A 26,454-nucleotide genomic window follows, 5' to 3' on the forward strand; every position below is an offset into this window, starting at 1 on the left:
CTCCAAATTCATTCTCTCTCTTTGTTCCCATCACTTATCCTTCCAGCTCAATTAAACTGTTAAAAACATAATAATTCATTAAAAACTATGGAATTATGGAAATGCGTCCTGTCCAGAAAAAAGACTGTTAACTCTTTCCTCTACAACAATCCTATCTGCCACCTGATGCATGTTTTCTAAGTTTATATTTAATTTAAAAAGAGAAAAAAGGGAGAGTTTGATAGGGCGTTTTTCCTCCACAGAAAACACTGGGAGGAATTATTTCTTGTCATATACTAAGTCAACTTAAAAAAATCTGCTGTCAGGTTAGGGTTCTCACTCTTTGTAAAACTTACGTATGATCTGATTTCAATACTCTCTGATGGCAAAGCTGTAAAAAAGTGAAATTAAGTTTTGTTCTCTATAACCCATTCACCCTGTACAATAAAAAAATGTATTAATAAACTATAATTTTCTTGCCATCATACACAAATTAGTTTCATCTTGAGTAGTTTACAGACTAACAAAACATTTGCATTGCTTACATGAAAACTGAAAGCTCAAATCATCACTTTCCTAAAAATACTGCTAATTAAGTAATTTTATCTACACAAAACAAATGTATAAAGGACTAGAGAATTGCAATATGGTCTATATATTCAAAAACTGCATAAACACCACGATTCTCTGCTTTTGAGCCTGAAGTCTTCAACATCCCCCTACTCACAGTTGTGTATCACATGTAGTCTTTTTATTAACAGCTTGAGGATTATTTGTTATCTGTTTTTCCTACTTTATTGATCAAAGCCAAACAGTGGATATAATCTATTTTCTCAGACAGATTTTGGAACTGGACACACATGTTCACTCTGCGTCAGCCACAGCTACTCTGAAGTACGTAACAGCTGTATAGTGCAAATCAGCTTGTGCTAAGCAGTTACCCTGCAGCAGAGATAGAGAAAAATACCTTATGTTGCACATCAAAAACAATCACCAAAGACAGTCCTTCCTTCTCAACTCACAAAGTTCCCAACAAGCTTTTAAATATTGCATTCAAGGCCATGTTTTGAAAAGCAATTTTTAAAAAAATTTCGCTGGTTACAGAAATAGGGCTCAACGCTGCCTAACAGAGGCAACTAACGTGAGAGATAATCCCATGGTTAAACAGATAGGCAGTGGTTAAAGGTTCAGTGCCAGGGTATGCCACAGATTGACTGCAGGAGGCTAAAGCTATCACCGCATTTCTCTGAGCCCGTGTCCTGTGTGTACATGAGGGACAACAGCTCTGGAGTTTTATATTCTTTGGCATAAAAACTTGAATTTAAGCTCTTCAGAGTACGGACAAACTCATATATATAACCACCACTAAACACAACAGCCTCTCATCTCAGCTAGATCCTGCTAACTAAAAAGAAAAGCGGTTTCATTCTCTGATTCTTCCCACATTTTTAGCCTGAGGAGCAGGCCACACAACTGCCACATCTCCAGAGCTTTTCACAGCAAACAGGTGCCAAGCAGAGGGGCGAATGGTGACGCGCACCCCTGGCAGGCAGAGGACCCGCCAGCACACAGGTGGCAGTCACCTGACTGACCCATACGTCACTTTACAGGACTCCTGAAACGTTGCACTTTTGGCTCAGAAGAGAGTGGTGGGTTGTTTTTTTTTTCAAAGAAAAAAGCCAACCAAACAAAACCAAAACAACAAACCCAGGTGACAGGGATGGAAAGGCCAGGAAAAGGAGCACCCGGGGTCCTGTGCATGCAGGTACGCCGAGAGGGGCAGTAGGAACCTGGCTTTACTCGCTCCGATGCTCTTGGGACACCCAGTTTGCCTATGAAACCTTCCTTACTTAAACGCATTTCTACATTTCGGCCGGTGTTTCAAACCATTCCTTCCTCACGAGCTGCCTTCTAGCGCTTCAGGGGTCGCAGCTCCTGACAGGGGAGGAAGAACAGCACTGGCGCGGGCTCCCGGGCGGGCGGCCAGCCCCGCCGCCCCGCTCTCCCGCCGCCTTTACCTCAGCCCATGCCGGTGTTGCCACCGGCGGCGAAGTCCCCGCAGCCGCGCAACGGCCGCCCCACCGCCACCCTCCCGGAGCCCCGCAGCGCGCCCTGACGCGGGCGCTCTCCCAAGACGAGCCGCCGGGGCACGGGCGGGAGAGCCAGCCCGCTCCGCCTCACCACACCGGGCTCACCCGCAACAAGCGGCCACGGCAGGCCTCGATGGCGGCGACCGGAGAGGGAAACGAGAGCCGGAGAGCGGGCCTTCAGGCGGTTCCTACCCGTCTCCGCGGAGACGCGGCTATACTCACCGCCTCAGGAGCGCGGAGCGGCCATAGGTAGCGGCGGGGCGGAGGAAGAGAGCGCGGCGTCGCCCAGGCCCCGAGGCAGCAGCGGCGGCGCCCCCGGCTGCCTGCGCCGCTCGGCGGGGCCGGGCCTGGGCCTGGGCGGGGCCGGACGTGAGCGCACTTCCGCGGGCGGCGGGCGCCGCCATGGCGGGTGAGTGAGGGAGTGCGGGGGAGGGGGTTGCTTCCCGCCCAGCCGAGCGGCGGCAACGGCCGGGGCCGGTCCTTCCCCGGGGTGAGAGTGAGGGGCAGCGGGGAGCAGCCAGGGACCGGGGCCGGGGGCTTCCTAAGTAAATTAGTGTGTGTGCCTGTGTGTGTGGTGCCCTGCCAGCCCGCCGGCCTGTCGCTGTCGCGCGTGGTGCGGGTGAGGAAGGTGCCCAGCACGTCGCGCATGGCCCCGGGGGAGGTGAATGACACCTGTGTCTCGCTACGTGTGTGGGCTTCGCGCGTGTGACCAGTTACAAGTGTCTCTGTGAATAAAAGTTAAAAGTAGCCAAGGCGCAAGCAGAGCGTTGGGTGGCATTTCTTAGCTTCGAGCCACCCTCGCAGCCGCCTGCCTTCCCGAGGCGTGAAGGTGTGGTGGTGCGGGCTGGGCGGGCAGGGCTGCCACAGCCCTCCCGCTGAGGTGACAGCAGCACACCTGCTAAGGTGACATGAGGTGACAGCAGCCCTCCCGCTGAGGTGATGCTGGCCTGCCAAGGGAGTAATGCGCAGTGGATTCCTGTTGCTGTGTTGGCCTCAAAGGACACCTTGTAAAATGTGGGCTTTATGCTCGGGGGTAAAGCACCCACCATCTTCTGTAGGATCCAGCATTCTCCCAAACACTTCAAGCTCACGTGCTGATGGGAATTAATTCAGATGTTCGCAGCATGAGTGCTGTGCGGGTACAGTAATCACTGCCATGATTTCTTATCGTCATACACTGCGTTAGCGTTTGACTGTTGTACGTTGACGGAAGACTGCTAGATTAGTACTGCAAAGCCACTACTGTCCATGTTGCAATACCACATCTCAGAACGTGCCTGCATTTTTTTAATAACATTATTTTCTTGTCAATAGTAGTAAGGCTGACAGATGAGGAATTAGATTTTATGACTGAAGACAGCTAGTGTAAAATCCATTTTACTTTAATCCATATTCAGCAGTAAAACAAGGAAATAATTCACACAAACAGCTGTCAAAGCACACTGTTTTATTTCTGTATGCTTTAAATGGCTTGAATTTCTTTATTTTCTCATACAGCAAAAAGTCCTGCTGATGGTACTCCAAGAAGACCTGTTTTATCTGTCAGTGCAAGAAAAATTAAAGATAATGCAGCAGACTGGCATAATTTAATGATGAAATGGGAGAGACTGAATGATAGTGGATTTACTGTTGCAAACAAAATAGTCAACATGAAGATCAGTGAGCAGTAAGTATGATAATACAAGTAAAGACAGCATAAAGATTGTGTTTATTGAGAAATTTATCAGTTTTCTTCACTAGAAAGTTCTTTTTTTTGGAAATGGGGGAAAGAACGTGTCTGGATAAGCTAACTGAGATAAAACTCGGCCCTTACACTTGTTGGTTACGTGATCTATTTACATGCAAATAATAAATGTCTCAAAGATTAAATTAATCTCATAAAGTAATTATATTTGCAAGAAATTGAAAATGTTTATTATACATAGTCATGCATAACATAGTTTAAAAACTTCTAGAATGTACGAAGTTAGAATCTAACCCTATAGATCTCAGCCTATATGGGTTCCCTTACTCTTTTTGCATATTTACAAAGGCCATTGTTACCAAATTTTACTCAAGTCAAAAATTCAGCAGATTTTAAGAAAGAATCAGTGATTTATAGGGACAAAAAAGTTATAACAGTGCTGATAAAAAACAAAAAACAAAACAAAAAAACTCAAAACACCACAAAACAAAAACTTCCAAAACCAAAACCCAGCTTTGGTAGATCTGTTCTCTTTATGCTGTAAAGAAAAACCTGTAACTAATGGTTTTGTGAAGAAACTTCAGAGCCCTGACAGCTGAACAGGGTTTGTCTGACAGGATTCTGACAGGTACAAGTTCAGGAATATTTTGCTGTAATGGTGTCAGGTGTTGCTTTCACTTTCTAGCAGTTCCTTCTCCCCTAAATTTACAGCTTCTGTGGAAAAGTCAGTAAGACAGGATAGGTGTCTGCACATTAGCTGCTCTGGGTTCACAGTTAAATGTCTTAGCTTAAATTGTGCATGAAGGTGAGTTTGTAGTGAGGCACCAATCTGGAGCAGCTGAAGCCTGGGCATATCTTGTCCGTTATCAGAGAATAACCTCCAACACAGGGGGAAAGTAAAGTGGGAAGAGGTGTTATCTTAACACCTGCAACTGTTTTCTCAAGCACGTGCTCTAAGGTAGAGTAATTCTATGTTCCTCCGAAGATTATGGTACCAACTCCAACTGCTCACATGGCTAGCTATCTCTTTTACTATTTTTATTTAGGAATTCTCATGATCAGCCTGTGAAAGAGAGATTTTGTAGGATCAGACCACATGGATTTTAAATCTGCACATCTCAAGTAAAGCTGTATGCAGTTGTTTACTCTGCCTAATGTTTCTGTTTTAGATTTGAAGACAACAAACTAGAGATAGCATGTGATAACAGTGCCACAGGATCTGAAAAGTCAGCTCCAAAATACAACGAAGAACTCGACAATTTCTGTGCAGAATTAGTTGAGACCTTAAAGCATATGGTAACACCCATTTTTCAGTCTTAGTCAATATGAATCAATTCCAAGTGTGTTGAAGTATGACTTAAGGAAATGCCCTCAAGTATTTGTTGTAAACAGAAAATTGGGATTTTTTTATTCACACTTCTTTGGCTTCAGACCCAAATGATTATAAATCTGGCATGCACCATTAATTTTCTTGATTGGCAAATTTGAAATTTGGTTTTACATCTGCTTTCTGCTTATAATTCTGAATCTCCTTTTATAAAGTGATCTTCTGAAAACGAATCATACAAAAATGCATTCTAAAACTGCAGCTGTTTTCTCATCCTGAATATTCCCTCTGTTTAGAACAAAACAAACAACAAAGCATGAAGCAGTGCTTTACCTGCCATCATATCCTTGCAGCTGTCTTTGATCAGACATAATGCAGTTGTATTTTTAGTCCGCCTACCTGCATTTTCTGTGCAGAACTCCTCTAGAGAGTGGAGTAAGATAATTAGTATGTAACCCACCTTTTTTCTGTATACATTGCTATGAATTAATGTCACCTATCAGTTTGACAGAGAGCAAAAGGAGTATTTTTTTGCCTGATACTGTAATTTAAATTTCTTATTAAAAATAACTTTTACAGACTTCTGCCAAAGTGGAGGCCCATTAAAAAGATGATAGATCTATTCTTTTGTATAGAGAGGATACTAGTCCAGTATTTAGAATAAGCAGGAAAGCAGCTGGATTTTCCTCAAACTTTGTTCTGTGGGAAAAGGTAACAGTAATTTGGAGGGTTTTTTCTGTTTTTTTCCCTTGAGGTAGTTTTGTTTTCAGACTGCTAAGTGTGTTGATGCAGTTGTTTATTACTCCCAAGTAATAGGAGTCTAAGCAACCAGTGTTAGAGACCGGGTACTAAACATAGCTACTACAGATATTTTTCATTCCTTATTAGTTTGTACCAGCTTATGAGTTTATAGAAATAATGGCTGGAAAGCAGGCTGTTGGAAAAACACCCGGTAGTGCTGGTTGACAGCCAGCTGAACATAAGCCAGCAGTGTGCCCAGGTGGACAAGAAGGCCAGTAGCATCCTGGCTTGTATCAGAAACAGTGTGGCCAGCAGGACCAGGGAAGTGATTGTCCCCACGTATGTGTATTTGGCACTGGTGAGACTGCAGCTTGAATACTGTGTCCAGTATTCACCTGTGTTCAGCCTCTCACTTCAAGAGGGACACAGGGGTGCTGGAGCACGTCCAGAGAAGGGCAACGAGGCTGGTGAAGGGTCTGGAGTACAGGTCTTATGAGGAGCAGGTGGGAGAACTGGGGTTGTTTAGTCTGGAGAGGAGGAGACTCAGGGGGGACCTTATTGCTCTCTACAACTACCTGAAAGGAGGCTATAGGCCGGTGGGGGTCAGTCTCTTCTCCCAGACAGCAAGTAATAGGACAAGAGGAAATGGCCTCAAGTTATGCCAGGGAAGGTTTAGATTAGATATTAGGAAAAATTTCTTCACTGAAGGGGTTGTCGAGCGTTGGAACAGGCTGCCCAGGGAGGTGGTGGAATCGCCACCCCTGGAGGTGTTTAAAAAACACGTAGATGTGGTGTTTAGCGACATGGTTTAGCGATGGACTTTTTAGTTCAGGGTTAAGGGTTGGACTTGATGATCTCAAAGGTCTTTTCCAACCTAGGTGATTCTATGATCTATATTTTCACTTATTGACTTAAAGATACTCCCTGTAAGCTCTATTTTGTTGTAAATATTAGTCCCCATCAGTAATGCACAAAGTCAGATGAGCATGAAGGAAGTGGATTAAATGACCTGTTTTTTGAAGCAAGTTGTTAAATCAGCCTAGATACATTGTCAGTAGTAGCTTGAGCTGCTTTTCTCACCTGCCACTGGGCTTTTGAAATCAAATTCAAGTCATCTTGATATGGTAATGTAAGAATGCATGTGTTTATAGGGCTCGTGCCACACTTGTTCATAAACAGTCTGATGTTTTTCCCCAGTACTAAACTGCTACAGGAAAAACCCAAAGAAAGGTGAAAAAATGCAAGAGGGCTTTAATATATTTCTACATGGAGGAAACAAGAGTCACTAAGTCATATCTGCGGCATTCAGAATTTTAGGGTATCTCATATTAAATCTTTGTGTAAAATCCAGCTTTGATCCCTGTCTGGAGTTTAAAAAAGTGAGTTAGAAATGTTAAAACTAAATAATCTTCAGAAATAGTTTTTAAAAAATTAAATCGTTTTAAAAATTTAAGACATTGTTTTAAAAAATATTTTAAGTTTATAGTAGCCTCATGTTCCTGAGATGTTCATTAACATTACATGTTCATCATTTTCAGACAAAAATACAACTGAAAATGGAAAAGCTTGCTTTGACTACTAAAGCAATCTGTGACTTGGAAACATTCCACCACGGAGCTGGGAATTGCACAGCACCCTTCTTTCATACATGGCCTACACCATACTTCTGTAAGTAAAACATTGATTATCTTAGCTAATTGCATTGTGTCGTTGATGTCATCCTATTTAGGACTGAAAAATAAACCCCTTTATCTGGATGCCTTGCCTGAGAGAGAGAGAAAGAGAGAGAGAATTGTCTCCTTTTTAATTGACTAATCAATAAACACATGGATGCTGCACTTGGCTTAGGGTTACTGCTGATGACTGCTTGTATGGATTGCCAGGCATTGTCTGACATGCAACAATTACAGCATAAACCTAAACTCGTCAGCAGCTTACAGTGTCCAAGCTGCAACAGCCACATCCTTTGTAGGGAGAGACATATTTGCAACTTGGTAGTGTTAAGCCGTAGGCTTAACTGACTTGACTTGTTACTTGACACTGAAATGAAATCCTTGAATGCAAAGAGCAAGCTATACCTCAGTTATTTCTCAGGCAGCTGAATTAAAATACCTCTGATCTCAATGTCAGTCAAGACAAGCAAGGAAATGTTCAATTACTGTCTATTGTTAATATCAATCCTTTTAGCATTCACTTGATGACAAAAGATACTGCCTCCTGACTGGTATTACCGCAGATTTTAGACTGTTTGAATTAGAGAGAAGCCTGGTTGCATGCAAACCAACAGCTTTCTGTGTGAAGTAAAAGTCATACCTTTGTGAAAGCCTGCTTCTTACTTCGCTACCAGAAGGTAGTGGGAAACTTATGTACTAGTTTCTGCCAGCTTAAAAGGGTAAGAATGAGAAAGGCAGCTGCTGTCAAAATGCTCGTTGTGACTGAATCATTTAATGATGCCCACTACTCCATGAAAGACTAAATCCTCCTGAAGGTAGTGATAGTTCAGGTAAAGTTAGAAACACAAGATCAGTGTCTCTCTAAAAATAAAGTGTGGTTATTTTTAGAAAGCCAAACAATTAAAGATTATTACATAGATATATTTCAGCCCCCCTATCAGTATTACTAACATAACTAGTAACAATATTGGCTTTTACATTATTTCAGTTTTGGTCTGTTGTGTTGTTTTACTGCTGTTTTTCACGATCAGTATCACTCATTGGTGATCATGCATTGCTAAAGTGCCTGACAGCATGTGAGGGCATCCTTTAGATTAGCTAAAATCAACAGTGACTCTAAAATGTGAAGCTTGTATTTCAGGTTAGCATTACCAATTTTTAAGATCAAATTTCAGTTATTTGAAAGAATAGCTATAATTGTTAATTTTATAGTGGGCCCTGAATTTTATAGTGGGCCCTGAGATTCAACACCTCTGCTTATTCTAGAATTAAAAGTTGATTCAAGTCAAAATTACAAGCGTATAGAATATATCCAAAAGCTGAGGAAATGGTTTAGCATTTTATATTCTAGTGTACAAATGTTATTAATGCTGTAAACAGCAAGATGTCTAGTCTAAATACGCCAAATAGTTTATATAAGGTGGGGGGGGTTAATGGTCAATATATTACAAGTATAATTTAACTTTCAGAGAGTTGCTGAAATGTTCTGGTCGGTGTGAAAGGTTTTTCAATCCATTTCAGATGAAGTTTCTCTGAAGCTTTCTGAAATGTACAAGAAGGAACTACAACTCAAGCAAACAATTGTACAAGAAATTGCTCATTCTGCTGACCAGGATCTGCTGATGGTCTATTTATCATCATGGTTATACCAGCCTTACATTGAGAACAGCAGCAAACTACTACTTGAAGCCATGCTGCTGGAAACAGGACATAGACAGTGCTAGAGTTTCAAATGTTACATGGCTTGCTTCTAACGATGCTTACATGAAACTGAAATGGCAAATTGCAAGGCTTACCAAGTAAGTTGAGTTTTTGTAAAGCTTATTAAAAGAAGTGTTTCTCTGTAGCTATTATTTTGTCTCAGCTGAAACTTTTTTCTGCATGGGACAATCTGGTTTTGGTTGCTTTATCCATTTTAAGTGCAGCAGAGAGGATACAGTTAGGAGGCTGAGTCCCCTATAATCAGAGAGAGGTAAGCACTACGTGGTGGTCTGGGGGGGGGGGGGGGGTGTCAATGCACATAGACATCTACAGCAAAGAATGTAACTACTTTCCAAGTCTTGACACTCTAAAATACCTACGTTATCCCTTTTCACCATAGAAATTCAGCACTTCTTGATCTTTCATGGCATTTTTTTACATGACTTAACAGGGCTAGCACTTTTGTACTTGTTTTATAAATGGGGAAAAGGAAAGGAAAGCACAGAAGGCAGGATCCAAAATGATCCACAGTTTGGTATGTGGTTCTGAAAGGCTGTCGCAGACAGTAGTGTAAATTCTGGTTTGGTTTTGATTATAGTGTGCTTAGGTACATCACCCTTGAGTGAGCCAAGCCTGAACTAGCACCCTGAGAAGTTTTAGTACAACTCACCATTCCACAGTTGTATGAAAAGGTCTTGTCTCCTTTAAGTCATTCTAACTTTTTTCTTTTAAACATGTTACATGAAAGCAGCTGTTGAATAAAAACAAGACCTGCTTCAGTCATGGCCTTATCCCATATTGTTTGCTTCCTGTCATAAGATTCAGTGAGTTTTTCCTTGGATTACTGTTTCTGATGCCAAGTGGGTTTGGTTTACTGGTGTGCCCCCCCCCCCATGTTTTTGGTTAGCAGTTTATATGACAAGAACTGGTGGCTCAAATTCTTTTCTTTTTCATGCTGCTTTCTTGGAAAAGAGTGGAGTGTGTTCAGGAAAAACAGTTAATGCAAAAGCCAAATGCTGAAGTGGAGTTCAATACCCTTACTTGCTTTCATTGCTAAAGACATAATAATCACTGTAACATACTGTTGTGTCAGACCTAGGTAGTGTGGAGAAACTGCTACCCTTATCCAGCCTTTAATAACCGTTAGCTGCTACTGCAAATTACCACTTTTCAGAAGAGTGTATTGGAATGTGGAAACTATGCAGCTGTGTTATCATTTTTAGTTAAATCCCTAATGCATAGTGAATTTAGGCCTTCTGCTTACTTCATTATGATTAATAATCTAAATTCCTCCCACGTACTGATTGCCTGTATGATCTGCTCCTATATAAACTGTTGATTTATATCTCCTACTTCACCCAGTTATGTAGGGTTTCCAAGTGTTGACTCATTGTGCACTGACAGAGGTTTACCCTTCATTCTCCTTGAAGTAACTATTTGAAGTAAAAGACAATGACACAAAATGCACATTGCTATGAAATGACTATCATGGCTGTGGTTTGGCACTAGAAAAATCTAATGAAAACAGCGAGAGATTCTGGAACAGATTTCTGATAGGAAAAGTAGGGTCACTTAACTGGCTCCAAGCTGAAACCCCATAAGCTTGGTAATGGAAATTCCTGAGTTTCCTGCAATAATGGAATAGACAGACATGAATTGGAAATTTTCTCTGCATTGCTCTGTTCAACACGAAGGTTGTTTCTGACAGCTTAATAGCATTCTATTCTTACCCCAAATTTCTATCATCTAAAAAGAAATTCTGCTGTAGCTCAAGGAGAGTACAATCAGTTATGAATAGCTTTGTTGGGTTTTATTATTTTTCTGTGCAAGTGTTCCGCCTAGTTTAACAGCCAACTTTGAGTAGGGCCAAACCCTTGTCACTATGGAAACACCTTTGTACCTGAAAAATACTTTCCAAGGAGAAAAGCTTGGTTTGCTTATAGAATTGTTCTTTTAAGATGAGAGCAGGTGTATTCTGTTTCCCAGCATGTGGAAATCAATAGGGAAGGCAGAATTGAAGCAAATTTTCATTTTTTGCACAGGTGGAAATTGTGGTTTGTTCTTGTTTCTTGGAGGAAGTAAGCTCTACAGGAAGGAATCTTCATATTCACAGCCTCCCTTGCTCATTGACTGCCATCAGACACAGGAATATTACTGCAAAAACATTGCAGAGAGGTTTTGTCATTATAGCTCTAAGCAGTTGATTGTTATATTTGAAGCCCTTAGATGTAGTTATTAAGACAGTCAGTACAAAAGAGTTTGAAAGACCAGCAGAACCTTGCTTTGTATGGTACCTTCACTTACAAGGTAAGCCTGTATCTTTTGACCAGGTGGTAACCACCACTTAAAAAAAGAGAGGGGGAAAACCCAGAACAAAAACTAGACCATAAACCCAAACACCAGACAGGAGTTCACTAATACATGATCATATCTTTCACATTCACACATAAAAGGCAGTGGTTTGGCTAATCAATCTTCTACTTATGCAACCAAGACAAAAAAAAATAAACACACCCCAACCCAAAACCCCAAACCAACTATATTAAAAAGATGCAGTAGAAAAGCTTGTTCTACCTCTGAATTGTCCTCTCTCTCATTTAGATTTAATTTTAGTGGTTTTCTTCAGTAAAAAGACAATGGAAAAAAAAAATCAATGTTCGTACTTGATTTAAGAACAGTTCTCCTGCTTATCACAGGTCCTTTTAGCTGATTTGTCCGTTTATCTCAGTAGTCTCATGTATTTAGCAATGAGGCAACAACACACATTTTAAAGGTATGTTACCAGTTTTCAGTAATGTCTGCAGTAGCTCATGAACAAACTAAAGATACTGGTCGTTTAAGGTTCTTTTTCACCTGCCAAGCTTCTCGAAAGACAGACAGTGTCTTGGACAAGAAGCTGCTAGGGAGTCTCCACAAAAAATTACCATTCAAGAGTATGACAAAAGTACAAGGTAGCAGTAGATAAGTAATTTGGTAAGTTTTCTGACTCCATAAAACAGGGATTATAGTCAAGGACACCTTTTATGATTAAATAGTACAGGGCAGTGTGGAGTTACTAGGAAGGTCAATGGTTAGAAGGATCTGAAAGAAAAAAGTATAATACAAGTCTAACAAAATTAACGATCACAGACTAAAGTAAAAAAAGAATGTGGTATCTTATTAAGGAAAATCAGATCATTACTTACGCAGCCTCCCATTTCTGTCTTAAGTAACAGCAATTTCTGAAGGTGGGGCTGAACATTACACAAGCATACTTAATTATATTTTCAACAGTTCAGTACAAATCGGATCTTGTTTGAGGCTATTTTTGTCTTTCACTCAGTGGATGCTTATTTAAGTGAGGATCAGCTAGGCTGTCACATTGTTCCCAGAATGCACAAGCATGGATTATATTTAAAACTGCCCATTTTTCCAGGCAGATTTATGCACATCAAGTCTGGATGCTAATGAATATTCAAGCTAGCTTTAAGAAAGTGCAATAACAAAGTGTTTTGTAATCTCTGTGGCACAGAAAATACGTTTTTAATATAGTTTTTATTTTACCCATATACAGCTCGCCAGTACACAGCACATCACTGCTGAACAGCAGTACAACTTACTGCATTTTTAGATGGCTAGAGAGAAAAGGAATTATGTAACAAAAGGGAACAGTGCAACAGTTTTAGGGTTGACAGATTTCCACTTTCCACCCACCCCCGACATATAAAGCAAACAGAACAATGTTAATTCTAGAATTTTTGGTTGCAACGCTGCTAGATTTATATAAACATAAGTTATAAAAAGTACAGGGCATAGAAACAGTTTACAAATAAGTTAAATTTCCATTATTTCAGTATTCACATTAGAAAAATATACATTTTATATTCAGTCTTTTCCAGAAGAAAGCATATACAGTTTTCTAATTTATGGCTCCAATTCACTTTGCGAGAGCAAAATATCTTCACTTTGGCCATCTGTTTCCATTGCCAGTAGTGCTTCCACAGTTTCCAAAGGTATACCCTCAGGTGTGCGAATGTGCATTGTAGTACCATTGGAATCTGTTACAATAACAATGCCTTCTGCCTGAGACAAAACAGCAGTATCTGGATGAGACAGGATAAGCCCATCTGAAGTCTGAATAAAAATCTGTTCATGTCCCTGAGACAAAAAATCATGGCTCTCATCAGTAATCTCAAAGGCTACAGCTTCATCTACAGTTACTGTATTCTCCACCTCACGTTGCTCCTCTGTCCCACAAGAAAATTGATTCATGTTTTTAAAAGAGTTTTCATGGTTCACATGAGCAGACAAGGAGGCTTCCTGGACAGGGTTCTGGTGCAACTCAGTCTGAGCACTGTGTGGGTAGTTTATTGGCACAATGTTTGTTGAAAAAACTTTTTCAAGTTCTTGCATCTCATCAGTCACATCAGCATTATGGAATTGTTCAGAATGTTCTTTAATAGCAAAATTACGGTTTTCTTCTTGCAGTTTCTGATATTTTTGATTGTGACCATTTTCTTCACTCGTCGGCAAGTCAGTGCTCTGACTGTCCATTGCATCCTCCGACACAGACCTGCAAAGTTCAGGAGCTGACAGTTCACCTACTGTATTCTCGCTCACAAAGTGCGCTTGAACTAATTCAGGCGAGCCACCTGCTTCAACAGGCAGTACAACTTCAGTATGTAGCAGAGGTGCGTCACCTGCCATATCTAGTCCCTGTATGTTCACAGGTTGGGAATACTCTATCCTCATTTTCACAGTCTGGGAGAAGGTACCTGAATTTTCAGCATCAATTCTAACTCCTGAATCAGCAAGTGAATTATGTTCCTCTGCTGTCGGTAATGTACTTCCAGTTGTGCAGCAAGTGATATGCCTATCTTCTGAAAGCAGGATTTCCCCATTTAATGGATTAAAACCTGAAAAGGTGAAAGAAGTATCATCTTGTTGGGCAACCTAATATTGCATGTCCAAAAAATTCTTTTATGCAATAATTCTGGAGGAAAAGCTGGACTACTTCCCTGCTTTCTTCCCCCACATTAGCAAACCTGACGTGCCTTACAAGAGTTTCACAGCACTTCCCAATGAGAAAGCCAGTATAAAAATACTCTATGGAATTTTTGGATAGTGAAATATTATTTAGTATTTCCATACCAAGGGACCTTACATTAGAAGCAGCATTTTTCTGTTAATCCTGAAAATTCTGGGCTGAAAGTCAAACTCAATTTTTTCCATCTGGCATACAGCCGGTAACATTAAAAGAATATACCAGGCACAAAGTTGTCAGCTGCTCATCCCCATCTCTATTAGTACATTGACAGAAGCATTTGAACTTGATAAAATTGCTGTTGATAATAAAGCTCATCCTGGACTCAGACATATCATCAAGTTACTACGTATTTAATTAGCTGTGCTAACAGCTGCAGGAGAACCTCAGTCCTGTGACAGAAAAGGTAAAAAGCACTAATAATTTAGTGTGTTTTACCAGTTATTTGATCTGGACCAAAAGCCAGGTCACAAACCCAGTAGGTAGTTGAACAGTAACTACTAAGCTGCAGTAGTATAAGCTGTCAGGTTTTATTACTGAAGATCAAAAGAAACAAGTAGGTTGGTTGTTGTTGTTATGAAAGATATCACTGCACAACAAAGGAGGCCTCACACTTCAGAAGGGACCATTTTAAATTTTTTGTACTGTACACTAGCAAAGGCCCTACTAGCAAGTGCAATTGAAAGAAAAATTAAAAAAACTCATAGCAGAGGAAAATCGTAATACAATAAGAAATAAACATGGTCATGCAGACAGCCTTTCAGAGAAAAAAAGCAAACTAAAGGGGAAAAAAACCCACAACCATTGGCAGAAAGATGTGCAAAGGGAAAAAGCAAAGCAGCTTACAGCAACACCAAAAAAAGACATTTACAAAACAAGAGGATGGTACTGATACACACGTCCCAGAGATGCGTAAGGGCTGGAATCATTCACAACAGTGATCCTAACGCCCCTGAATTACTGCAACACTTTTGCAAAGACCAGTGGAGTTTTAGGAGATTACAGATGGGACCCATCTCACCTTCCTTTCTAATCCACTGTTACCCTGCCAATCTGAGGGTCAGGGAGAATAAAGACAAGGGATAAAAAGAAAGGCAACCACTGCAAAATAGCACCTTAATTCCAATCTTCAGATCCCACATCTCCCCTGGGATACAGGACAGCCTGCACCAGCTCTCCCCCTCCCCCAGGATCCACAAAGCTCCAAAGATTCTGCTATTGCAGCCTGCTGGCACAGACAGGATGGACATGCACACTGCTTCCTCTTTCTCTGCTCTTCCACAGCTGACACAAAGGTCATGCACCACCTCAGCTACGAGGGATAGGGCAGACAGGAAGCATTCAGGAAGCACACAGTAGAGACCAGTACTATGCTCATAGTACTACTGTAGTAGTATCAATAACTGGATTATCGTGCATTCAGAATTGAGCTATTGCTGTGGTATGCATCATCCATAACTTCCCCTGGCTCCATGAGGCCTTTCCAGTTAAACAGCTGCTTTTGAACAACCTGGGAAGCAAGTTAACAAATGAAACCTTAAGACAAAAACCACAGTAGCTTGAAGAACAGAGATTTGTTCAGCTCCCCCACAAACACAACAGAACTGGAAAATCTGAAGAGGTTACCATCTTTTTCAAACAGTGTACATAAATTCCCACTCTTTTCTTTCACTGCATCTTGACTGGCATAATTATTCACATTCTCCATTACGTCTTCTAACTTGGTCCTTTTGGCTGATGGCAACAGTTCCTCCCCTGAGCTCTGTCAATACAAGAGATAATTAACTGGCTGCCACTGTAACAGCTGACAACATTGGGAAAGATCACAAACTAACTGTGGGCACTTCATGGCAGTGAACTGATACTCTCCTTGAAAATGGGATTTACACTTAAGGTCTTCCTAAAAGGTAAGGATTTAAACACTGCCCTCACACTTTGCCAAAATGCCACCAATTACTTTTGATATTTGGCTGAAACAATCTGCCCTTACTTCAACATTAGAGCATCTCTTTGAGCTTTTCATATGCTCTGCTATGACACCACAGTAGGAAGTATTTCCAAACCCCAAACACCATGAAAGCCTTACTTTAATGTGAGTCATATAATACTGGTATGATTTTTTAAGGAGTAATTATTTATTTTAACAAGTCCTAATTTGTCTTAGTTTCATTTTTAATTTTCACAAAGGTATTCCATACCTCAGCTAATCGTTTTTGTCCCAGTATCTCCACAGGCACTTGCTCACTAACCATTTTAATTATACATTGTGAACAAGAGTCTACACCTCGCATATTTCCTTCTCCAGTGAGTATTTCTGCAATTCCTAGTGATTCAGCAACCTTTAAAAACAGTTACAGGAAAAAAAAGTAATGAGTTAGCCTCTCCAGTCTGAGTACATATATGCTGAAATACAGATCCATTTTCTTAAAACTGAACTAGAACTACACAGGGACACAGAACTACACAGCCTGACAATCAATCATCACAGCTCAATGAAGTATTTAGACTCCCATGTTTTCTACTTACTTCCATATTAATAGAACATGACCGTCATTTGAAGGTGAATATCAACAGGCAAACTCAAAAGAATTATGAGTACAATGGTTATATATAGAATCCAGAGATGGTTACTAAGAGCACAGTTTAATAAAGAACACTGTTGACGTTTCTCCATTATTTAAAAAACATTTAGGTCTTCCTGTTTAAAGAGTATCTCTGAGTAGTTAAGGATTTCCCCCCCCCCCCCCCCCCCCGCTCCCCACATTCCATTCTTGTGCTTCATCCTTATGCAGGTGTGCTAGTATACAACTTCTCAAGGCTGGGTTGCTTTATTTGTTTGTTTTGGGTTGGCTTGTTTTGGTTTGGGTTCTTTAGGAGCACAGTTCTATATTAAGAATGCACATTAACACTGAAGAGAAGCAAGAAAGAGGTTCCATTTTGGGACTGCCAGTATCAACAGCATCCCTTTACTTGGTGCAACTCTGTTTCTCCAAAGGGAAACATCAGTGTTATTACAAAATAGCTAGATAAGCATGCAACGACTCTAGAAAGGCTTTTTAGCATGTCCAGCAAATGCCACAATTTATTCTGAAAAATAAGTATTAACCACTGCTAACAGTCCATACAGAACTTCATTCTTTAAATCAGGATTATTACAAGAACCAAAATCTTACCTTCCCCCATCCCTACTCTGAGTTTTCTAGTATGTTCCCCTCTCATAGTAGTTGCAAATTCAGTGCTGATATACCTTAATGAGCACAAAATCTGGAAATTTTGTTGAAGGTAGTATACAAAACAGCATTTTCACTACTTGAAACAGAGAAGGAAAAACAAAAAAATGTTTTTTGTATGAAGAGTTGTTTTATTCTAAGGGGAACACAGATTGACAAGGATCCATAAGGATAAACAGATCCATGTTAAAAAAAAAAAAAAAACAAACCCCAAAACAAACCTACCTTGTCTTTCTAGATACAGCTGCAATAACAATTAATCTGAAGAGTCACTGAAATCAGTTCTCAGTTTTATAATGTATTCACTACCTTTCATATTTGTCAGTATGACTGTGAACTGCATACAGGCGTTCAGTCCATCCTAATTTTACAATGAAACCACTTATCCCTTTAAATCAAGGCCACTCATTTTAAATATAGACCCCTTCTTCCTAATCAAACATCACGATGTCCTTCTATTAGCAGTTAATGCTAAATACACCTTGAAGTAACATGCAGCTTCATACTACCCTAGATATGCAAGACAAATATCAGCACAGCTAGATTTTTCATATATATATATTTATAGTTTCATCTATTGCCATAAACTAGAATTGTAGTTTTATCACAGATTTCTTTTTCTTTTTGGTTAGTTGTTGGACTTTTTACAACAATGTCTATTTTTGCTCATCAAGAAACATTTTCTTCAAATAACTTTTCCAGCATGGCAAAGCTTATCAGAGAAAAATAAGAACACAAAGCATCTAAAATAAATAAACAAACAAAAACATCAAATTCCAAATAGAGTGCTTCATTACCTTAGCATCTTTTATTTCAACAGGCTGCTGGCAACTCAGCAAATCAGAATTACTGAGGTGATCATAAGCCATTTTCTTTACCATATTATGCAAGTCTTCAAATTCCCTATATACATCTGGGAAGTAAGCTTTGGCCGGATGCCCTTTTTCCACCTAGAAATAAGATGGGGAAAAGAAAGGGTTTGTTTCCCCCTCCCTATATTTTAAAAAAAGATTACATTAAAATCTGTCAGTTCAGTTTTTTTCAACATTTTAAAACAGAAGTATTCAAGTCAAAAGATTATGGAATATTCAAAAATGCTATTGAACCAGGCAGCAAAAAGCAAGGCTTTCAATCAGGAGACCTACCAGTTTTGCCTGTGTAAGAGTGAAGCGACATGTGAAACATCTACATTCTGCACAATTCTAACTTAGGAAATGCAGATACATCTCTAAAGGAATCTTTTTATGTATACTAATGGAAGTCTCCCTAAAATAATTTAAGATTTTTACATAAAAAAAACCTCACCTTCATCAACAGAAATTCATATACTGTAACAAGCTTTGTAAGACGTGGGAGAGCCAGCTCCATTAAGTCTTCATTATCGCATTGTTGTATTAGCTGTCAAAAGCCAGAACGAGTTCATTAGAGCAAAGCAGCCTACAAAGGTTAGGCATCCCACATTCAGAACATAAAGTATCACTACTTTTTTTGAAAGATACACTGTATGTTTAAGCAGCTTTGAGAATAGATGCAAACATAACACCAAAGAGTAGATAAATTAGAAAATGTCAAAACAGTTACTACCCATACACAGACAAAACAGTCCTACAAATGTTGCCAATTCATAGAAAGAAGAGCAACATCAGTAGATTTAGTAGCCATAAAGGATCTTTCACAACACACAGGAAACAAACAAAAAACTGTGTTAATCGCATAGATTTTAATCCCCATTCTGTCCTCCCCCGAGAACTTCATTGTGGTTTGGTCTTGGGTGGGGTGTTTTTTGGGGTCATGGGGATGTTTTGGGTGAGGGTGGGGGTTTCCTTTCTAATTTGATGTTGCCCAGCTTCAGCTGTGTTTATTTTTACTGTGTTGGATGAGATACAGAACAGCAGGTAGTAACTTTCCTCCTCCAGAAAAAGGATAGCAAGAGTGCATCTACATGTCAAAAGTCCCTTTCCAGACTGAGTTCCCATTTTCCCTTTGTCCAGTGTTCTGCTAGAAATACTTCTAGCAGAAATACAGAGGGCGGAGGGGAATATACTTGTGAAGTAATTGCAGAAGAGAACCATACCTCTTTTAACCTAGCTTTTCTTCTGAATACATTGTGTTCTGCTGACACACTACTAATTGACTTTGAAGGGGACTGACCAGGTCTGCTAAGCCTTCCAGAACACCTAGATCTTCCACCCATCCTTGGTCGACCACGTCTCTTTGGTCGTCTGGGTCTTCCAGGTCCTTTTGGTGTTACAGGTCCTCGGTGTCCTGAACTGTTTTCATTTTGTTGTTCTGCCAACAAGTATCTGCTTTCTGCAGACTTACAAGTCTTAATTAAAAGAAAGAGAAAAGTATTTATTCATCATTTTAAACACTGTTTTGAGGAAGACCATTTTATAATTAAGTTCTTCATCTATGCAAACAATACATAGCACATTAAATAATGCAAAGCTGGATACAAGCATAACTGCAAAGAAAGTTGCAGAATAAATCCAATACATAAGTATGACTGCCACTTCTGCAACGTATACATGCCATTATTTGCAAAGTTATTATTTTTCATCCACAAAGTGTCACACAAGATACAGAGATTAAAGGAATGTAATTAAAGAGCTGTTTTATGTCAACTGAATATGTTTAATATTTTCAAAGTAAAATATGTCCTCTTCAAATAAAGAGGTTGTAGAAATAAATCTTAATTAGCAGTAAAACATAGCCAAAGAAAAATTTGGGTTTCATTTTAACTATGTCAAAGCATGAAGACTTTATATGAAAGACAAAATCTCTCAACAACCATGACCAGTGACAAGCTCAGTAACTAAAAATGAAAATATATTACCCAGTGTCCACATTTCAAAATCCTTCGTCTTCCCTAAGAAAGCAGCTAAGAAGCTGCTTTTGTTGTTACACCAAATAGCAAACTCAAAGTACGTTTTCTATTTTTAAGTTATCATTGTGATTTCAGTAAAAAATTTTTTTACTGATAGAAGCAGCGATTTCTTACTGAGCATGTCTTGTCTTCCCTTCCAGGCTAGAACTTCTAAGAATGTCCCTATATTTTTTGAGAGGAGTTTACAACAGGACAGAGGTATATCAGGCTTCTTGTCATAGTACATTTTCATCCCAACATTCAGCAGCTCCCTACTGTTCTAGTGATTAGGAAAGCTCTAAAAAGGGCAAATTTATGTCATTCTATCCAGGGATTAAATTACTAAATTAGTTCTAAATATGACATAAGACTAGGTTGAATGTAGGCATCTTGATTGCCTTCCGATCTATCTGTATCAGCGTACCAGTTTTAACAATCCTGCTCTTCTTTCCAGGAAGTATTTCCCTGCCCAAAAACTGTAATAAATCAGTGAGTTAAAGTACAAATTCGTAAAATCCGTATCTGCTAGTTAAAAGTAGCAGGTACGATAACAATCTAGTATTCAGGAGTAGTATTACATATGAGACTGACTATAATTTTTTTTCTAAATTCCCAAGATCCTAGGTAAAATAAGTGCTGCACAGGGAAGTAACAACTATATAATAATACAGAGAGCAGACTTCAGTATTCTGCAATTCTCTTTTTCCAAAGACAACAAAAGAGTGTACAGGACTGGGGAGGTTTGTTTGCTGCATTGGCATCTTAAGCTCTAAATTTTCACATTTCTGAGAATGACTTCACGTTCACAAATAAAAGTAATATAAGTGGCACTGCTACATCCAAACAAGTATTTTTTTTCCTAGACAGCAGCTGTATCAGCTCTTGCTGCAAGATGTTAAGAGTAATTTTAATATTAAAAGGGAAACTTTACTTTGAAGTGACCCATCTTAAAACAGCACAGAAAGAAATTTGCAGCTAAAGTAGCTTCCAACCCCGAGACTCAAGTTTCACCAAGGTGTTTGGTTTGCAGGGGTAGCTAAGCCACACTTTCAAAACCTGCTCTAGGAAAAGCTGCAGTCTGCTGTTGGATTCCTAATAAGAGATTTTTCTGTGATGACATTATTTCAGCAACAGGAATCGATAGAACAGATGATGTTTTGCTGTCTGTCCTGCTAAAGGCTGTAACTGAACAACACAGTATTGTTATCCAAATGCAGAGAAGAATTCTGTTTATGCAGACAAGGTTTTTTCAAGCCAAAAACTGTATTGCAGAAAACTGGTAACAAATGAACACTCAGTGAACATTTTTGTTTTATGTGCCTGTGCAAGAATGCTATTCCTGCAACACTACAAGAAACAATAATTTATTTTTAAATCACTTCAATGGGCAATTTTTTTAATTTAGCATATTGGTGGATATTTCTGAGCAGTACAAGACTATGTGGCTACAAAACTACCATTCTACTTTCCACAAAACCGACAGCTTTTCTAAGTAATACACTTTACCTGTTCTCCAGCCTTTGAATCAACAGTTTCTTCCAGACCGGTAGCTAGTGTGTTTTCATTATTTAAAGTGACAGCAATTGAATCCAAATGTGCTGGACTCATCATTTCCTCTCTTATTCCACAGACATTGTCCACAAATATACTTCCATTAGGCTTATTTAAAGGTATTTTTTGAGGTGAAGACTCCAGCTCTCCGTGGCCTGGGTTAAGTTTATAATGTCTTGCTAATCCTCCTTTTCCTATATAGGATTTTTCACAAGTCTGACATTTAAACATTTTGGGCTTCAGATTATAACTTGAAGAACTGAATAATGCATCCTTTCCCTTCACCTTTCCTTCTTCATCATCTTCTATACTCAGCTCAGAGTAGTCATCAGAATCAGATTGATGACCATCAGCCAAATCCTCCATTTTAATGAATTTATAATCTTTAGCTTTGTATTTGGGGGGACGTGAAATCCGTCCGGAGCGAGTTTTCACTTTCAAGGATTTTTTTAACTTGTCATCTTTTTGGTTTTTTTCAAGGCATGGCATCAGACTATTTGCTGAACTTGCTGCAATCATGGTAATATTTGGAGACCTTGTAGCCGATACTGCGGCACAAGTAGTTTTCTGTCCATTTAGCATCTTGGCTGCGGGAATCTTGTTCACAGACACCGATCCATGAGATGGTAAAGGTTTCTGCATGAGCAACTGAACTGGAGACTCAGAAGAACTATGCAGGAATAGCTGCTGCTGCTCAGTTCCTGTAACAGGCTGTATCCTAATTATCTGGGGATTAATAATGCCAAGTCCTGGTATGCTAGAATTCCTACCAACCGACTGACTCAGCGCTATAGTTTTGGGCTGGATTGGTGCCAATGACGGCATTGGCCTTTCAGTTCCCTTCATCTGTCCTGGCTGAACTTGGATACAAATGGCTTCCAGCTGCTTTTGTGGAAAAAAAAGGAAGAGTTGAGATTACACAAATACAGTATTTATAAATAAAAGACAATGCTTATCAAGATGATACACACATGCCTTAAAGCAAAGCACAAAGAAACAAATGCACATCATTAGTTTTCCATTTTAATGCATCAAAGCACAGATATAACATCAAAGCAGAGTCCCTTCCTTCAAGCTACAGGCTTTCCTGCACATTTGTGACTGCTGTTCAACTAAAGCATGTCAAGTTTGCTCTTAGGCCATGTCACAGCTTTGTTGCCTGCTAGCAGGCCTGTTCTGGAATAGCAGTCAACACCATCGCCTACACAGATTCGTAACCTTCAGCAAACCAAACGCAGGAGAACTACAGTCTGCTAAATGACAAGTGCCAAATACCAGATCCAGGACCTACTGTAATAAGTGCTCAGTTAAAAAAAAAACAATTTTGTGAGGTTCATCTCCCTCGCAGTCTCTCATCTGAATTTCTGCCTCAGCTTGACAACCCCTGCAACCCAAAAGGTGGCCTGAAAGCCCAGATAGTGTCACTGTCTGTGACAGGCGCATGCATCATCTACCTGCACATCACCACTTCACTGCTACGGAACAGCTCTTCCACGCTGTTCTAGCTGCACGTGTACTCGGACTGAAATACCGACTGCAGCAGCCAGCCTCTACACTCAAATGCGATTTTTCCAAACCACGTTGAAAGTTGTGCCTTTCAGTCACAAGGCTCGAGCCTACACCCAAGGGCAGGTGTGACTGAGAAGGAAGGCAGAAAACCATAAACACACACACACACCCGCCCCCGAGACCTGCCCTCGGCAGCGGATTTCATCACCGAGCGGGTGCCGCAGGCTCCCTGCCCCCAGCCTCCCCCCCTCGGTTACCTTCTGCGGGAGGAGCCGGGCGGCCGCCATGGCTTTGCCCTGCTGCAGGGCGACCTGCTGGGCCACGCTCTGCAGCTGCTGCGCGGCGTTGTGCATGATGCTGGCCAGCGGCGGCGGCGGGACGGCGTCCCGGGGCGGCGGGCACCCCCCGCCGCGGCAGGGCGGCGGCCCCCGGCAGGGCTCCGGCGGGGCGGCGGCCGGCGGCGGCTTCTGCTGCTCCTGGGCCTTGCTCACTTGCTCGATGACCCGCTGGAGCTCGGCGGGGGCCAGCGGCGTGGCGGCGTGGCGAGGCGGCGGGGGCGGCGGCTCCGCCGGGCCCGGCCCCTGGCTCTCGGCGGCGGCCAGCAGCTGCTCCAGCAGCCGCCGCTGCTCCTCGGCGCTCAGCCCCGCGCCCTCCACCAGGCTCCCGTCCGCCTGCAGGTAGAGGACGGTGCCGCCCGCCGCCGCGCCGGCTTCCAGGGCGGCCAAGCTCTGCGCCAGCTCCTCCGTCACCGCCAGCAGCTCCGGGCCCTCCGCGGAGGGCGAGGGGCCCGCGGGCCCCGCCGCGCCCCCGGCCGCCGCCGCCGCCACGCCGAGGGCAGCCCCGCAGGCGGCGGTCACCCCCCCGGGAGGCTCGTCTTCGGCTGGAGGAGGGGGCGGCGGCGCCTCGGTGCCCCCCTCCTCAGGAGCCGCCATCTTGGCAGGCGTCAGCGGGCGGGAGCCGCATCGGCCCCCCCGGGAGGTCTCGGAGGCGCGGGGCGAAGCGAGGGGCACCGGCGGCACGCGGGCCAATGGCGCCCCCGGCAGCGGCCCGCCGCGCCCCTGGGGCGGGGCCGCCCGGCACCGACGGCGGCCTCGCGGGGCCAGACATCTTCGGGGGCGGGGCGGGACGCGGTCGCGCCCGGAGCGGGCGGCCCCGGGTGGGACCCGCGAGTGACACAGACCGGCCGGAGGGAAGCGGCGCGGGCCGGGCTTCCTCTCGCGCGGCCGCGTGCGGCTCTGCGCCTCGCCACTCGCGCCTACGGGGCGGCGTCCCGCGGGGAGCGGGAGCAGCGAGCAGGTGGCAAAGGGGCGCGGGAGCGCGGCCCGCACGGAACGAAACGCGCCGGAAGGGGCCCCCCAGCCACCGGCGTGCAATCGACAGTCGCACCCCGCCAGCCGCAGGAGGGGGCACGGTGGGCGCTATAGCCGCGGTAGCGCCCGTCCGCACCCCCACGGCTGCGCCCGTGTGCGGGGCCAGGCGCGGGTGCGCTGGGTGGGACACACGAGAAGGAGAGGAAAAATAAGTCGTTCTCTGGCCCGTACGGGGATCGAACCCGCGACCTTGGCGTTATTAGCACCACGCTCTAACCAACTGAGCTAACCGGCCTGTTGACGGTGGGTAATGCTCGTCTATTGGTGGATAAGGGCGTCCAGGCCCCGCAGCCCCATCCAGCCTGGACAGGGCAGGTGGCGAGCGGAACGAGGGGCCTCCTCGCCCCCCCCAGCAGCGCCGCAGCCACGCCCGCCCGTGCGGGACCCGCTCGTCCAGGGAGCGCTGTGCCCCGCCTATGGGGATGCAGCACCTGGGAGGTAACAAGCACGGGTCACGTTTGTGGGGCGACTTCACCTCTTAAGTCAATAGGCTCATACTTCCCCAGGTTATGATTCCAGTTTCATTTAGTTAAACAAAATATGTATTTTGGGCGTATACGTTAAAAGCATTTACTCTTCTGGTTGTTTAATGCACTGTTAGGATGTTAATTTGCACGGACAAATGATTCACATTTTCCTAGTATTTTGGTTTTTACTACATACGCAGCATTTTAAAAGAACTTTTCTTCTCAGCTTTGAAGCCTACATTAAAATAGTCCGCTCAGCAAAAGGCAAATACCGTGAAGGGGGGCGGGGACGCCTCTGCAAAACGGTGTTTTTTTCGGAGACCGCCTGCCTACAGCTCGGTGAGGAAAACCCGGTTCAGCGGCGCGGGGCCGTGCAGACCCCCGGCTCCCCGCTTACCCCTCGTGTAAGCCGGAACCCGGCGACACGCACCGCCCCCGCCTAACCAAGCCAGAAATGAACCCCGCGGAACCGCGACCTGCACTGGCACGGGGAAGCCACTGGGGATCAGGAGCTCACCGAAGATCAACCCGAGCCCGCACCGGCCACACGTGTGCCAGCCCCGACACAGGCCAGGGCCGCCCGCGCCGCCGCTGGGTTTGCGGAGTGCTCGGCGGCCCGGACCGAGGGCTGCGCGCATCAGCCCCTCACCCACAGAAAGCTCAACCCCACCGCCCCAAGCAGGACGGGCCAGCGGAGAAGAACCGCTCCGCGCACAGCACGGCACCGGCGGAGGCTGACAGGCCGCAGCGCCGAGGCGGACGCACCGGCCCACCGCAACCCCGCGGCCGGAGGAGCGGCTGACCCCCCCACCTCCGCGTGCGGCTAACGGACACCCTGCTGCGCGCCCCCGAGCAGGCGCAGTGGCCGCGGCGAGCAGAGGCGGGGCGGCTCCCCCTGCGCCGTGCGCCCCGTGCGCCGGGGGCGGGGAGGGGCGGGGCGCGCAGGGGCGGGGGCGGAGCCTGGCGCGGGGAGCCGGAGCCTGCGCGGTTGCCAGGGTGACGGAAATACAACATGGCGTGCGGAGGGCCGGGCTGGGCCAGGAGGTGCTCGGCGGCTGCGGGGCGCTCGGCGCCTCTCTCGCTCACCCGGAGACCTGCACCCGAGGCGGGATGAACAGTAAGAGGGCGCGGGGGAAAATAGCGGGCCCTGCGCGGTGTGGAGGCCGCGGGCAGAGGGCCCTGCCTGAGGGGCGGCGTGGGCCCCGCGCCTTTGAGAGGCCGTCGGCCCGGGCCCGGGGGAGCG

General features: G+C 43.5%; 3 protein-coding genes and 1 non-coding gene across 9 annotated transcripts in view; 1 reads left to right on the forward strand and 3 right to left on the reverse strand.

Moving 5' to 3' along the window:
* TECPR2 (tectonin beta-propeller repeat containing 2) overlaps positions 1-2,416 on the reverse strand; it is a 58,952-nt gene extending 56,536 nt beyond the window's left edge. For 4 of the 5 annotated variants that reach the window (XR_008733080.1, XR_008733079.1, XM_055715470.1 and 1 more), the window contains exon 1: positions 2,292-2,405. The gene's annotated coding sequence lies outside the window, so the exon portion shown is untranslated. Of the gene's footprint in view, positions 1-2,291 lie in introns of all 5 variants that reach the window. The other variant, XM_055715472.1, reaches the window with a different exon arrangement.
* CINP (cyclin dependent kinase 2 interacting protein) lies at positions 2,392-9,347 on the forward strand. The gene is made up of 5 exons (XM_055715474.1): positions 2,392-2,478; positions 3,567-3,735; positions 4,923-5,049; positions 7,360-7,489; positions 9,016-9,347. Exons 1-5 carry the CDS (start codon positions 2,472-2,474, stop codon positions 9,216-9,218), a joined length of 636 nt encoding a protein of 211 aa, XP_055571449.1. The 5' UTR covers positions 2,392-2,471; the 3' UTR covers positions 9,219-9,347.
* Positions 9,348-12,710: 3,363 nt separating this feature from the next.
* Positions 12,711-24,432, reverse strand: ZNF839 (zinc finger protein 839). Of its 2 annotated transcripts, none has more exons than XM_027803463.2 (8): positions 23,632-24,432; positions 21,821-22,747; positions 19,523-19,774; positions 18,754-18,846; positions 18,246-18,398; positions 16,417-16,557; positions 15,845-15,980; positions 12,711-14,090 (listed from the first exon to the last, which is right to left on the reverse strand). In XM_027803463.2, the coding sequence occupies exons 1-8, from the start codon at positions 24,304-24,306 to the stop codon at positions 13,099-13,101; spliced, it is 3,369 nt and encodes a 1,122-aa protein (XP_027659264.2). In that variant the 5' UTR covers positions 24,307-24,432; the 3' UTR covers positions 12,711-13,098. The 2 variants fall into 2 exon arrangements, with proteins under 2 accessions (XP_027659264.2, XP_005437923.2); XM_005437866.4 differs by having other exon boundaries at positions 21,821-22,750.
* Positions 24,433-24,905: 473 nt separating this feature from the next.
* On the reverse strand, positions 24,906-24,979 carry TRNAI-AAU (transfer RNA isoleucine (anticodon AAU)). Its single transcript has one exon. It is a non-coding gene; the product is annotated as a tRNA-Ile (tRNA).
* Between the last annotated feature and the right edge of the window lie 1,475 nt (positions 24,980-26,454).

The sequence above is a fragment of the Falco cherrug genome, chromosome 7, assembly GCF_023634085.1.
Source record: "Falco cherrug isolate bFalChe1 chromosome 7, bFalChe1.pri, whole genome shotgun sequence".
Classification (NCBI taxonomy): Eukaryota; Metazoa; Chordata; class Aves; order Falconiformes; family Falconidae; genus Falco; species Falco cherrug.